The following is a 15,093-nucleotide window of genomic DNA, read 5'->3' on the forward strand; positions in this document are numbered from 1 at the left end:
TCTTAAGTGACGTAACATATAATTTGAATAAATTGAATTATAAGAAATTTTTTAAATATCAACTAAGCAAATAAAAAAATTAAATTATTCACTTAAAAAATTTGACTATCTAAAAAAATGAAACTTATGACATATCATCAATATTTCATAAATTTGTGAGTTCTTGTCAATGTTTCATGTTAAAAAAAAAAAGGTATAAATTAAAAGAAAAGAATTACGGGTTGTAATATGAAAAATATAAATTTATAAAAAAATTTATTTTCTTAAATTCATTTTCAATATTTAAGATGAGATGATCTAGAATTACGGAAAATAATTTATTTTCTTAAATCCAATTTTAATTCTCTAAAAATTCTCGATCTAAATTCAACCATGAAGTAAGAGAAAAGCTCATGGTTTCTCCAACAAACCAAAACGAAAATCCTTATTCAAAATCAATCCATTTTCTCAAACTCATTTTCCGTCCCTTGAAAACTCACTTCCCAAGCTTCTTTCCCAATGTCTTTTCTCTCTGGATCAACCTCTTTTGAACACAAAAATCTGTCTTTCAGTATCAGTTTTCATGAGCGGAGATGCAGAGCAAAGAATTGATCCGCATGGATCGAGTAGATGGCCGATTAAACTGCTTACACTGCTTAATTGATACAAGAGACCTGATTACACTGCTTATGCATCTAACACTAGGCCTGTTGAAAGGCACCCTTGCCAAAAGCCCTTCGTCATCTGTATGGATAAGGTTTGGTACGATCGTGCTTGGAAATAAACAATCGAGATTAGTGAATTACAGCCGAAAAAGGGGTCTTCATAGGACATTTTTTAATGATTTTATATTCCTTTTTTTACCATGGTCCGAGCATTCACCACACGGGAGTATGATAATGCTATGGGCGTCCAGAAAATCAGAGGTCAGACGTAAAGTTTAATACCCGAAATACTCTAATAGGCTCAGGAAAGCAAACTTTGATCAACATTACTGATCATGAAATGAGCCATACATGATTCATGCTTTTCTCTTGATGATTATATATTCCTTACCAACTCTTTGGCTTATTGATGATGGAGCTAAAGGAAAATGATCAGAACAAGGCCTTCGAATGTTCTAACTCTAATTCCGTAATGGAGCACTTCAGACTCTAAACACAACGCTGGTAGTTACCGACCAAAACAAACTACTATATACGTTTCAATCAATTGCATTAGTATATCACCGTTTGATTCAAACAAACTACTAAATTGTAGATCAAGTTTTCTTTAACTTGAGTCCAGCTAAGATATGGAGTTTGAAATGGAGGGAATAACTTAAATGGATGAACATCGTTTGATTCAGCTGTTAATTTTATGATTTGATGAACTCGTTCCTCAGAATAAAGTTCACAGCGTCTTCCACATTGTCAACAACCTGCAACAGCAACAACAAAAGGTTTTAGGATGCGCTAATCTTCAAGATATGTTACCCCACATTCCCAATTCAAAAAACAAAGATTAAGGTTCTTATCAAGTTGGTTTGGTAAAGACACAATATTCAAGTGCCTACCAAATTAGCTGGAAACTCAGCATGATTAGAACGACGATCTCCCTTGAAAACACCAGTCCTTGTCAAAATGGGAAACCATGGATTTCCGGCCTGAAATATAAAACACAATTATTTCTCACCATTGGTAACGCTAAACAATAGAGATAAAAATATGAAGTTAAAAGCCGTCCAAGAGAGACAAACCTGCTGTGCACCTTTGATGTCGACTAAAGGATTATCTCCTATCATATATAGTGTTTGCAAGTCATGACTTCCAGAATTTGCACTGTCCACGATGTTAAAGTCATGATAAAGGGACGAGGCTAGTTGCTTTAGCACAACTTCAGCATTCTTGAACGCAACTGGATTTGGCTTTCCTAAGGATGTATACTTCAGAGCTTCAGTATGAATGCTGCATGTTTAATTTATTGAAATTAACAAAAGCTATCTCTGGAACATAAGCTGCTCCCAAAGACTAATGAGTAATGACAGAGTGATATAATGGTGCTTGAACTACAGGAATGCCATGAGGGGTCTAAAAATAGGCCATGCGAAAAAATCATTTTAAGAAAAATTCAAAAGGAAAGCATAGTAATCATCTAACAGTAACCTTGGCGTATAATCGTCTGTTTATATACATTCCGCCCTTACCTATTGAAGATGGATTCCAGTGCAATTCTGAATGCGCCCATGCCAAAACGTTCAGAAGGAAAAGCACCCTACCTTTAAGAGCATATTATCAGTGGATTACTACTTGTAGAGAAAAGGCTCCATAAAAGCTCAAGAAAAGCAACTGACTTTTAGAGCATACATCATAACTAACCTGGTATTTAAGGTCATCATGAGCAAAATACAAAGGGGGTTGACGTCCTTCTTCACTTCCAGGAAGACCTCCGGTTCTCAAAATATCACAAAGAACCTAACATTAAAAAGATTCCAATGCTATAATTAGTCAATCCAAATAAAACATCAATTAACAAGTCGTCTCACTGAATGAGCATGAAAGTATTTGATATGATTAAATTGGTAAAGGCAACCTGAATGTCCCTGCTCCAGTCAACAGAATCACTAACAACAAATGCTGCCTGAACTCTCTCAGAATTAATGCTGAATTTTCTAGAACAGTTGACAGCAGCCTCCATGGCGCTCCACTTCTTGTATGGTGCCAAAGGGTCAATGTTGTCAAAGCACAGTGCATACTCATCTATTGGAATCACATTTCTGCATATAGAATCGAAGGACACAAGCCATTCAGAATTTCTATCCAAACCTTATCAGCATTTTCTAGAGTTGCAATTAACATTAGCACTAAAAAATCAGGAAGCACATTCAAAAGCTTACTTAAATCCATATTCAGACATCACTGCAGCAGGTTCACCTTTTCCCACAGCAACAATTAGTTCATTTTCAAACCTGCATGGCAATGACAATGAGAAACAGTGAGACAAACAGGTTCCATAATTGAAAAACAAGATGCTTGACCCATATTTGGACCTTTTCTTTCCTTAAATAAAATTTCCCCAAGTTAACAATTATCTCCATGAAAAGTACACACAGTTGTCCTTTAAGCTTTTCAACAAATACATGCAGTGTCATATTTGCTATAGTATTTTGGAAGAAATTAAGAGCCCATGTAAATAATAAATCGTACCTGTTCACCAACTGTTTAAAAGGTGAATGGCCCTGCAAGACCTAGAATGATTTAAAAAGGATTTTATCAGCCGTTACTACCATCATCCACAAAGCTTTCTTTAAGTAAAATGTAATGGATTTGAATAAATTTACCAAAAAAAAAAAAAAAGGGAAGAATATGAACAATTTCAAAGGAGGTACCTGTGAAGGAGAAATCTTTACACCTAGGAGTTCTGACAACTCTGCAGCTCTTTTTGATTCACGAAAACCACCCCCTGTAAAAAAAGGGAAGTTGGAACCAACAATGATTAATTGAATACGCTGCATCATTCATTCCTTTGAAAACCGAAAATCATATCTAAAACCAATGATCATATTGTGCCTAAAGGCTACCTATTTAACCGCCAAAATGACACATGGAAACAATCTTTCAATCTTTATCTTTCACTTAAAGTGCTTGGTCAGCAGGTAGCATCATTAGCTTAAAATACGGCAACCAAGAAGGAACAAAGAAGAAACTATGATCAAGAAATGAGCTTTAAGGACATGGAAACTAACACAGGTCTCACTCACCATTAGTCAAGAACACAAAAGGAATCTTCAGAACACCTGCCCGACACAGTGAACTAATCAGAGTCTAATCTAATGTTCTGGAAGAGACAAGAATTAATAACCAAACACAGAAAATTAATTCAAAAATAAAACAGAATTCGTAAGTAGTTAGTTACCAAACGCTAAAACTTAACAAATAAGGTTAACATTTTTAATTAAAAAATTCACCATTAATCTATAACATACATATGCATAGATACACATATGTATGCAAATACATATATATAAGTACAAATTACAAGATGTCAATGGGTAAGATATGGGGCGGATATAGCATTCTTCATCCCATCCCTTGATTTTTATATTATACCCATCCCTATATCCAATACCCAACTGGTTATTTCAAATCTATCTCTATAGATAATCCCTGTACCTGTAGCTCTTTTCAAAAAATAAAAACCAAAATTTATTTTTTTATCTTTTTTTTATTTTTATCTTGTATATTTACGTAATATTTTTATAAATATACACGAATATATTTTTTAAATAGAGATATATTAATTTTAATTAATCTAAAATAATAATTTATATTATTTAATTAAAAATCTATTTAGTAAATATATATATGCAAAGTATGGGTATGGATATCAAATGGTGCTATATTATCCATCCCTATTATTACCGTACAATATAAAAAATTTAAAATTATACCTATCCTTATCTCCTTGGTAATGTAATATACATTGTCATTCAAGTAAAATATAGGGTTTCATTAGAAATGAGTAAAATTGACATTCTGATAGGAATACATACCTGAATCGTCGTATAACCTCCTGAGAGCATGAGGAGCGCCACCGATAGGAGTGTTGCCGCGTAACACGACGCCGTCTATATCGAACGCAATGCCAAAAGAAGGCCTGCTAATTTCACCCAAAAAAAAAAACAATGGATCAAAATAGAAAGTGTTATCAGCAAATTTAAAAAGCAAAAAATGATAATGGAAAACGCACCGCTTGGATTCTTGCGAAGAGAGTTGAGAGATTGTTGAGAAAAGCCGCGATAATTGCTTTCTCGATCGAGTCTGCGAAGATTTTCTTAACATTTGAAGATGAATCATCTTCCTTTCTCTTTTTTCTTTGATTTAGAAACGCGCCGTTGAAGATTTTGGCGTCTCAATTCTCGGCCGTTCCACCGAGAACAGCCAAACTGTGAAATCAGTGAGACAGAAAGGCTTTATGATGGAGCTACTACATTTCTTTCCAATCAGATCGCGCCACTTGGCAAACCTTTTTACAAAATTAAAATCATTTTTTAGTAATATTGAATTTTAATATTTTAAAAACTTGATTTTAATCCCATCTTTTCTTCATTTTCATTTTTTTTATTTTTTATTAAATAAATTTTATAAAAAATAAATAAAAATAGAAATAATAAAATAAATCATATTCAATTAATTGTAATTCATATAGCTTTATTATAAGTGTTTTTTTTTTAAAAAAAAAAAACAACCGCGATCGAATCAATTTTTTTTTTTTTGCATGGAATTGATTGAAGACTGATTTAAAGTGTTATGTCTCGTGACACTTCCCTTCTTTTTTTATTTTTTAGTAGCTTTTTTTTTTTTTTTTTGGATTTCCATCTTTTTAGTTATTTTACTTTTTTTATTAGATAAATTTGTAATAAAAAATTAAATAAGATAGACATAACAAAATAATTCATATATAATAAATTTCAATTCGTTCAAATACAATTAGTTCATTTTTTTTAGTTTAGAAAAATTAGGTTGAATTTTTTAAAATTGAGCTAAGTTAAAAATAAGATTTTGGATATTATGCCTTAATTTATTTATATATATTATTTATTTAATTTTATATTTTATATATTTTATTAGAAGATTATTTAAAATAAATTCAAGTGTGATTTTTTTAAAAAAAAAATTTTATTTATTAAATAAATTTTATAAAAAAAAAATTATGAATATAAAAATAACAAAATAACTTATATTTGATGAATTTTAATTTGTTACGGTCGATTGATAGATTTTTTAAATAAGAATTAGATTAAATTTTACTTATTTGAATAATTTAAGCATTGGGTTTGAAATGCTTTGCCTCGATTTTCCTCATAATATATAAAAATATATTTTTTATTATTTATTTAATTTATATATATATATGTATTATATTAATAAAAATATTATTTAATATTTTAATTTAATAAAAAATATATATTTATACATAATTAAATAATAATTAATATTAAAAAATAAATACATTTATATTTGTTTATATATTATCATTCATTAAAACTTTATATAAAAATTTTATTTTTTTCATATTTAAAACATAATTTAAAAAATAAAAAATAATAGAAACGCAAGTCTAATTTTAATTAATATAAATTTCAGTATTATTCTTTATTTAAAAAAGTTACAAGTTGGGAACAAATGAAAATGTTTATATGACATAAACTACAACATGGACATTATATCAACACTATAAAATTATTTTAAGGAAAAACCAAAATAAAACCATTTTAAAAGATCAAAGATCTAAATGAAACAATTTAAAAATTGCAGGCTAAAGTAGAATCCAAAAAAAAAAAAAAAACACTTCAATAGCATGAATGAAATATATCCATAAAATTTCAGAAAATCAAAGTCAAGCTAAGGCACAAACACTCACTCCAAATCCCATGAACATGAAAACAGAGTCAAAATAATGCTGCCACTCCTATTTTTGTTGTTTCTCTTGGGAAAAAAAAAACTAATGTAAAAAGTATACAGACAGACATGCATACATACATACATATATACATACATACGTACATACACAATATGAGGCTAAGAAGCTATAGCCTTCCTTTATGGAATATGAAGTACATTTTTCACCCCTTCAATGGTGATAGGACTCCCAAATATAAAACATGAATCCAGTAACTCCCAAATAAACCCAAGAAACCAAAACCCATTCCACAATCTCAAATCTCAATGTCTCCATGGAGAAGAGAACCCATATCCTACTACCCTAGTTGTCTTGTATTTATACCTATGCACGCGTTTTTACCAAAATCAACCTTTCAACCAGGAGTTTAATGGAGCAAAACAACATAGACAAAATTAGGACACTTGATACTGACTTGAGTGACTTCATTCGAGCATCTTATCTTGATTGAACTTCAAAGACTCCCTCCATATGAGCTCTTTGATATCTTCTTCGTTCAAGGTTGTCTGCTCGAAATCAAAGATGAAAGGAGATAGGCAAGTGGGTTCCTCATTTATCTCATGAAGACTTGATAAAAATGGGTGATTCGGTGCTTCCTCAACTTTACATGCATCATATGGAAGTGATGTTTCTTATAAGAAAATGAATGAAGGAACCAAAAAAAATGGTAACATTGTTAAAGCGGCATATTGTAAGGCATACCAGTGATGCGCTTGCTTGGATCAAAAACCAGCATTTTTTCTGCAAGATCAATTGCCACAGGAGAGACATCTGGGAACTTTTCCGCAAACGATTGCTTTGGGAAACGAGGAAGCTGCTTAACATACTTTCGAGCATTGTCACTCCTAAGGAAACCAAGATCTGAATCTTCCGGTGATCCTAGTAGCTGTTCTATAAAATAATAAAAAATATTTAAATATGCAAGTCTTATCATCATGTATTCAATGTCCACTAAAGTTTAGCAACCTGTTTCATGCTTCCCTTCTAACAGTGCCTAAAAACGGCGGTAATACTACATTCAGTGCTCTTCTATGAAACTGAAGAATTGGATCTGGGGGTGAACAAATAAAAAAGGATGGATACCTGAGTAATAATCCCCAACTGCTGAACATAGTCTTTACCAGGAAAAAGAGGCTCCTTTCTAATTATTTCCATTAAAATACAACCAACTGACCAGATATCAATTGCTGCAGTATACTCTGAACAGTTGAGGAGCAACTCGGGGGCTCGATACCATCTGGTTACAACATACTCAGTCATGAAGTCTGTCTCTGAGGTGGTTCTTGCAAGACCAAAGTCACAAATTTTCAGACCACAGTTTGCATTGAGAAGCAGGTTGCTAGGTTTAAGGTCCCGGTGCAAAACATTTGCCGAGTGTATGTACTTCAGGCCCCGTAACAGTTGATATAGGAAATACTACAAAAACCACAACATAGCTTCAACAATTATGAAATCATATAGCCTGGTTTCAAGTTTTAACTTGTACAATTGAACAATGACACAACACACTTATTACAATTGAACATGACACATTACATGGACCAAGATAGACTAGGAATGACACAGGTAACATCATGAACTACTACCTTTGTTTTAGGGAAATAATAAGAATGATATATATCCCACCTGACAGTGATCATCAGTAAGAGGCTGGCTAGACTGTATTATTTGATTTAGATCAGTGTCCATTAGCTCATATGCAATGTAAACATCATTGAACTTTTCCCTCTCTGGTGGCAGTATAATGTCCTTGATTTTGACAATCTGCAAAATATTAATGCAAGACCTCATCTCTCCTTCATAATATAACATGAAAAGAATAAATGAAAAAGTGAAAACCACATTAATACAAATTACAAGCAAACAAAGTATAGAATCTAGTGAGTACATTATCATGATCCATGTGACAAAGGAGCTTGATCTCTCGGAGTGTTCTTTTAGCATCAATCCTGTTGTCAAATGCATTTCCAATCTTTTTTATTGCAACCTCTTCCTTTGTCTCAGAATTTGTAGCACAGCTGCAATAAGGAAAGCGTCACTTCTCACAATCACAAAATTCAAATTCATTGACCCCAAAATTAACTCTTTGAAACATCAAAACAAACCCAAAGCTCACATTTCTGAAATTTCTCTAAAAGGGTTAGTAAAAATTTCCTTTTTCTACACTTTAAGTAGCTCTGCCAATCACTAAAATCCCAAAAACTCAACCAATTCAATGAATCTACAGCTTTAAACTCTCAAGTAACAAAAACCCAAAAATGAAAAAAGCAAACTTTTGTTTCCAAAACAGAAGAAAATTACCAAACGATGCCATAAGCGCCACGACCAACAGGCTGAATAGGAGGAACATACTTGGAAGAAACTTCAAAGATGTTACCCAAGATGTTGTAATGGACATATCTGCCATCATATGTCGGGATTCCTCTGAGATCAATCGCCATTGCTTCAGTCTCCGTCTTCTTTCGTCAGAAACAGGCTGGAAAAAAACACAGTACAAAAAAGAAAGAAATAAAAAGCGCGTGTAACGCGTGTTTTTATGGGAGAAGAAAAGCAATTGAAAGCGACAAGCGGCAATTTGGGGTTTGCCTTTGTGGTTTTCTTTTGTGGGTTTTGAAATTAGAACGTGGACAAAGACCAAAAAGAAGTGAATGGACTGTTGACCTATAGATTGGTTGGACTTCGTTTGGTTGCCAGGAAAATATCTTAGAAATATAGGTCTTACAAGAAGTCAAGCGTCAAAGTGAAAACAAACTAAACGCTCAAACAAACTAAACGCTCAAACAAATAAAGAATCTATGACCATAAAATCATGTTACCAGCCGTTGAATCAACTGTTTGAAAGCCAATACTCGGTGCACAAAGCAGACAGTTGAGCCTAAAATTTGTCAATGTTCTGGAAAGAAAAAAAATAATAAAAACCTGCTTGGATTCAAAGCCCTTCTTCTCTAACGTCGACCGGGCCATCATTTATCAGCAAAGCTTGAATCCAGTTGTGTCTTGCGGGCCTCATTTCTCAGCTAATCCACTTAATAAGGTCTGCTTTTGGTTCTTTGTGGGTCTGCTTCACCGTGTATTTGAGTCAATAATTAAGACATATTTTATGTACTATTAATATTTTTTTTAATAAGTGGTTGGTTCAATTGATTAATTTTGTTTTCATTGATGAAAAAGTATTGGATTCGAGTTTTATCGATGGTCACTTGTTGGGATCATCTCGATTGCACGACTTGTAGCTATCTATTTTAGGCTGTCAAGTACGAGACATCTTACTTTGATTTGAAGGACTAAACAGCCTATCTACCTCAAATTTTTTATACCAAAAAATAATAATAATAATATTTACAAATCATCTATTACATTTAATAATATATATAACTGATTATTTTTTAGATCAATTGTTACTTATTAGAATCGACACTTGATAATTATGAGTTTAAGAGAGTTTATTCGCATAATATTTTTTCAACTTAAAAAAATTTAAAGATAGATTAAAAATTTTAAAAAATATTTATATACTGTTAGTAGTTTAGAATGTGGTGCATCCCACATTTGATAGAAAGATTTAATTATTGATAAATAAAATTAATTTTTGTATTAATTTTATTCATATTTTAAATAATTATGATTGAACAGAAATAATTATCATATGACAAATGATCATAACTATTTAAAATATGAATAGATTGTTATTCATAAAGGTCATGATTATATAGAAGGTCATAACTATCTGAATAAAAGTTTATATATGTTCATTCATTATAAATAAATCTTTCAGTATAACCATTTTTACTACTTTTGATTTAGAGAGTTTTAAGGCTTTGTTATATCCTATAAACATAATTATCTTTAAGAAAATATTCTTCACGCCTCAAAGCCACATTTTCTTTTTTCTTACTATTTCTGTTTTTCTTAAATCTACTAATAATTTAAAGGTAATTATGGATACTACATCTACTATTATCCCTACTACTGCTATGGATTTGAAATCAAGCATAATGGTTCATTTTCAAAATCAAGATGTAATCAGACTTGATCATTTTAATGGATCAAACTACACTAGGTGGAAGAACAAAATAGTTTTTCTATTAATAGCATTGACGATGTTTTATGTACTTAATCTAAATTTGGAACCAATTCCAAAACCAACTCCTAAATATTTTGATACTGTTAAGGCAACAAGAAGCAAACGTGAAGAAGATGAACTAGTCTGTCGATGTTATATTCTGAATTCATTATCTGACCGTCTATATGACCTATACAGAAATATGAAAACATCAAAAGAGATATGGACTGCTCTTGAGCACAAATACATAAACGAAAAGAAAGGTAAGGATAAGTTTTTGACTTTGAAATACTTTAAATTTTTAATAACTGATGATAAACCAATCATGGACCAAGTGTACGAGTTGTAAATTCGGGTATCTAAGTTAAGTGAGCTGGAAATTAAAGTTTTTGATTCACTTCAAGTTGGAGCTATTTTGTCAAAACTTCCTCCTTCATGGAATGGATATAAGAAAAAAGTTTTGCATTTAACAGATATTTTCATTATTAAAGAATTTTAAACTCATATACATATTGAAGTAAAAAATCGTGTAAGAGATGCACTCTTTCTTAGAGGTTCTAATGTGAATTACGTGAGTGAACAAAATTATGAAAAAACTCACAAGTCTTTTGGTAAATTTCAAAATAATTTTAAAGTCAAGAAGAATAAATTTAAGAAGTCTAAATTTAACAAGAACAAAATGTGTTTCCATTATGAAAAGAAAGGACATTTGATTAAAGATTACAGATTTAAAAACGCTGAAAAGGCAAATTTGGTTGAGCAAAAAATTAATAAACTTGTTGTAATGGTGAATGACATGCAAATTCAAACTCACATACAGATTGAAGTAAAAAATCATGCAAGAGATGCACTCTTCCTTAGAGGTTTCAATGTGAATTACGTGAGTAAACAAAATTCTGAAAAAACTCACAAGTCTTTTAGTAAATTTCAAAACAATTTTAAAGTCAAGAAAAATGGATTTAAGAAGTCCAAATTTAACAAGAACAAAATGTGTTTCCATTGTGAAAAGAAAGGACATTTGATTAAAGATTACAGATTTAAAAATGTTGAAATTAAGATTGGTTCTAGTTCTGAAAGCAAGGCAAATCTGGTTGAGTAAGAAATTAATGAACTTATTGCAATGGTGACTGACATGCAAACTAAAATGATCACCGAAGTTCATATGACTACTACAAATAAATCATCTAATTGGTGGCTAGATTTTGGTGCAACAATTTATGTTTGCAACAACAAAAAGTAGTTCAAGACTTATGAAGAATGCAAGAAACCAAATTCTTATGGGAAATCATGTTCCTGCCAAAGTGATTGGAAATGGAACAGTTGAATTGAAATTTACCTCAGGGTAGAAACTAACTCTAATTAATATTTTTCGTGTTTCTGAGATTATAAAGAACCTTGTATCTATAAATCTATTATGTAAAAAAGGTTTTAAGACTGTACTAGAGTCTGATAAAGTTATAGTCTCCAAAAATGGTGTATTCATTGGAAAAGGATATTTCAATGATGGTATGTTTAAACTAAACATTGATGAAATAAATAATGTTTATGCTTATATTGTTGAGCATTTTTATTCTTTATGGCATGCTAGATTAGGACATTTAAATTATCATTATATGAATCATATGACTAAGCATGGTTATATAACATACCAAAAAAAATCATGACATTAAATGCAAAATCTGTGTCAAAGTAAAAATGACTAAGAAACATTTTTCTAAAGCTGAAAGAAATACAAAATTATTAGAACTTATACATTCTGATATTTGTGAGCTAAATGGTTTATTAACAATGAGAGAAAAAAAGTATTTTATAACATTTATAGATGATAGTTCTCGTTATACTTTTGTGTATCTAATGAAAACAAAAGATAAAGCCTTTGATAAATTCAAAGAATACAAATCAGTTATTGAAAATTAAAAGGAGAAAAAAATCAAAATTCTTTGAACAGATAGGGGTGGCTAATATTTTTCAGATTTATTTTTTCTTTTTTATGAAGATAATGAAATTATTCATCAAATGACAGCCCCTTATGCACCCCAACAAAATAGTTTAGCCGAAATAAAAAATAGAACCTTGGTTTATATGGTAAATAGTATGTTGTTAAATGCTAAATTACCTCTGAATCTTTGGGAAGAAGCACTTTTAACAACATGACACATACATAATAGAATTTTTTCAAAAAAATTCTTAAAGACACCATATGAACTTTGAAATTATGACAGAAAACCAAATTTGGATTATTTTAAAGTGTAGGGGTGCATTACCTTTTATAAAATACCTCATCCTCATAAATTAAAATTAAAACCTAAAGGTATTAAAAGTATTTTTGTTGGTTATGCACAGAATTCAAAAGCATATAGACTTCTTGATTTAAATACTAATGTTATTGTTGAATCTATTCATGTAAAATTTTTTGAAAATAAGTTTATATGTGATGCCAAAATTGATATGGAAAAACAAATTGAAATGATTCATACGAATGAAAATAAAAGAAAAGAAAGTAATGATTCTATTGAAATTAGAAAGAGCAAAAGAGTTAAAAAAGATGATCTTTTACTTTCTGATTTTGTTTCTCCAGATTCTATAGTATTCCTAGTAGAAGGGAATAGAACCAAAGTGCTTAAGAAAATGTCAATTCTACTAAATGTAGATGGAGACCCTAAAATATTTAATGAAACTATGACTTCAAGAGATGTTACTTTTTAGAAAGAATCTATTAATGATGAAATAGACTCAATCATGTCCAATAATACATGGGTCTTGGTAGATTTACCTCTAGGTTCTAAACCTATAGGATATAAATGAGTGTTTAGAAAGAAATATAATACAGATGGTTCTATACAAACCTTTAAAGCAAGATTAGTTACAAAAGGTTTTAAACAAAAGGAAAGCATAGATTATTTTGATACATATGCTCCAGTAGCTAGAATAACATCCATTAGAGTTCTTATAGCTTTGGCTTCCATTCATAAACTGCATGTGCATCAAATGGATGTTAAAACAGTCTTTTTAAATGGTGACTTAAAGGAAGAAATACACATGGAACAACCAGAAGGTTTTATTCTTCCAGGTAATGAGAATAAAGTTTGTAAATTAATTAAGTCACTTTATGAGCTAAAGCAAGCTTTAAACAATGGCATGAAAAGTTTGATTCGATCATAGTAGCCAATGGTTTTAAACATAATAGAGCAGATAAATGCATTTACTTAAAATTTACTAAAGAATATGGAGTTATAATATGTCTCTATATGGATGATATGCTAATTTTTGGTACTAATATGATTGGCATGAATGAAACCAAAAGGTATCTGATTTTTAATTCAAAATGAAAGATTTAAATGAAATTGATACCATTTTGGAAATTAAAATTAAGAGATATGATAAGGGTTTCATCTTTAATCAAAGTTATTATATTGAAAAACTGCTTAATAAGTTTAAGTATCTCAATATAAAAGAAACCAATACTCCATATAATACAAGTATAAAATTAACAAAAAATCAAGATAATGTAATTGCACAACTTGAATATGCTAGTGCTATTGGAAGTATTATGTATGCTATGCATTGTAATAGGCCAGATATAGCTTTTGTTATTTGCAAGTTATTGAGATATACAAGTAAGCCTAGTATAAGTAATTGGAAAGCCATAGGAAGAGTTTTAGGTTATCTTAAAAGAACTAAAGATTTTGGCTTATTTTATTCCAGAGATCCGACTGTTTTGGAAGGATATTCAAATGCAAGTTGGATCACTAGTATAAGTGACAATAAATCCATTTCAGGATGGATGTTTACCTTTGGAGGTGGTGCAATTAGTTGGGCATCCAAGAAACAAACTTGCATTTCACATTCAAATATGGAATCTGAATTTATAGCTTTAGCTGCAACAGGCAAGGAAGCTGAATGGCTAAAAAAAATTTTTTTTAATGGATATAGAGTTGTGGTCACAACCAATGATAGTCATTTCCTTGTACTATGATAGTGAAGCTACTATGTCTAGAGCTTATAGTGAAATTTATAATGAAAAATCTAGACATATTAATCTAAGACATGATTATATCAGAAAAATGATAAAAAAAAATGGTTAATTACCATCATATATGTTAAATCTACTAAAAACTTAGCAGATCCTCTTACCAAGGCACTACCTAAAAATTTGGTAAGAAGCACCACAAGTGGAATGATTTTAAAATTCCTTTTAAACACCAATAATGGGAACCTAAATTTGATTTAATAACCTCTAATTGTAAAGTTTAATAGGTAATAATAAATTATTGTTATGTGTCTGTAAACACTAGTCAACCCATTCGATATATATATTTAGAATACTAGTGTAAGCCATTGCATAAATGGAGGATGAGATTGAACTCTTAATGGAGTTAATAATTAAATGTCTATAGTAATTGAGACATAAATAAGAAACTTCACCTATATAAATATAGAAGTGATGTTGCTTCAACAAGAAAATTGAAAACTTTCTTGTAAATGTTTATGAATAAGGATAAGCACATGACCATAATAATGCTAAAGCGATTATAAACCTTTGACAGAATATTAAATAAATATTATGTGTGTTATATTTTCAATTTTAATATTAGGAGTTGAGGTTTAAA

At 30.5% G+C, this 15,093-nt stretch overlaps 2 protein-coding genes across 8 annotated transcripts; both read right to left on the reverse strand.

Annotated features, from left to right (window-relative positions):
- Window positions 1-1,152: 1,152 nt before the first annotated feature.
- LOC111302184 (mitochondrial hydrolase YKR070W-like) lies at window positions 1,153-4,907 on the reverse strand. 4 transcript variants are annotated; one of them, XM_089744865.1, is made up of 12 exons: window positions 4,708-4,907; window positions 4,511-4,614; window positions 3,719-3,754; window positions 3,347-3,420; window positions 3,165-3,205; window positions 2,855-2,926; window positions 2,551-2,734; window positions 2,337-2,432; window positions 2,165-2,232; window positions 1,718-1,925; window positions 1,535-1,624; window positions 1,153-1,399 (listed from the first exon to the last, which is right to left on the reverse strand). In XM_089744865.1, exons 1-12 carry the CDS (start codon window positions 4,812-4,814, stop codon window positions 1,337-1,339), a joined length of 1,143 nt encoding a protein of 380 aa, XP_089600991.1. In that variant the 5' UTR covers window positions 4,815-4,907; the 3' UTR covers window positions 1,153-1,336. The 4 variants fall into 4 exon arrangements, with proteins under 4 accessions (XP_089600991.1, XP_022753855.2, XP_089600993.1 ...); XM_022898120.2 differs by having other exon boundaries at window positions 4,511-4,617; XM_089744867.1 differs by lacking the exon at window positions 3,719-3,754.
- A 1,627-nt stretch (window positions 4,908-6,534) lies between these two features.
- LOC111301438 (mitogen-activated protein kinase homolog NTF6) lies at window positions 6,535-9,296 on the reverse strand. Of its 4 annotated transcripts, none has more exons than XM_089744868.1 (6): window positions 8,722-9,296; window positions 8,309-8,438; window positions 8,047-8,184; window positions 7,504-7,836; window positions 7,123-7,306; window positions 6,535-6,926 (listed from the first exon to the last, which is right to left on the reverse strand). In XM_089744868.1, the coding sequence occupies exons 1-6, from the start codon at window positions 8,859-8,861 to the stop codon at window positions 6,859-6,861; spliced, it is 993 nt and encodes a 330-aa protein (XP_089600994.1). In that variant the 5' UTR covers window positions 8,862-9,296; the 3' UTR covers window positions 6,535-6,858. The 4 variants fall into 4 exon arrangements, with proteins under 4 accessions (XP_089600994.1, XP_022752805.2, XP_089600995.1 ...); XM_022897070.2 differs by having other exon boundaries at window positions 6,535-7,021; window positions 8,722-9,278; XM_089744869.1 differs by having other exon boundaries at window positions 6,535-7,021; window positions 8,278-8,438; window positions 8,722-8,863.
- Between the last annotated feature and the right edge of the window lie 5,797 nt (window positions 9,297-15,093).

The sequence above is a fragment of the Durio zibethinus genome, chromosome 15 (genome assembly GCF_047325235.1).
Source record: "Durio zibethinus cultivar Kanyao isolate XHJ-2024 chromosome 15, ASM4732523v1, whole genome shotgun sequence".
NCBI lineage: Eukaryota > Viridiplantae > Streptophyta > Magnoliopsida > Malvales > Malvaceae > Durio > Durio zibethinus.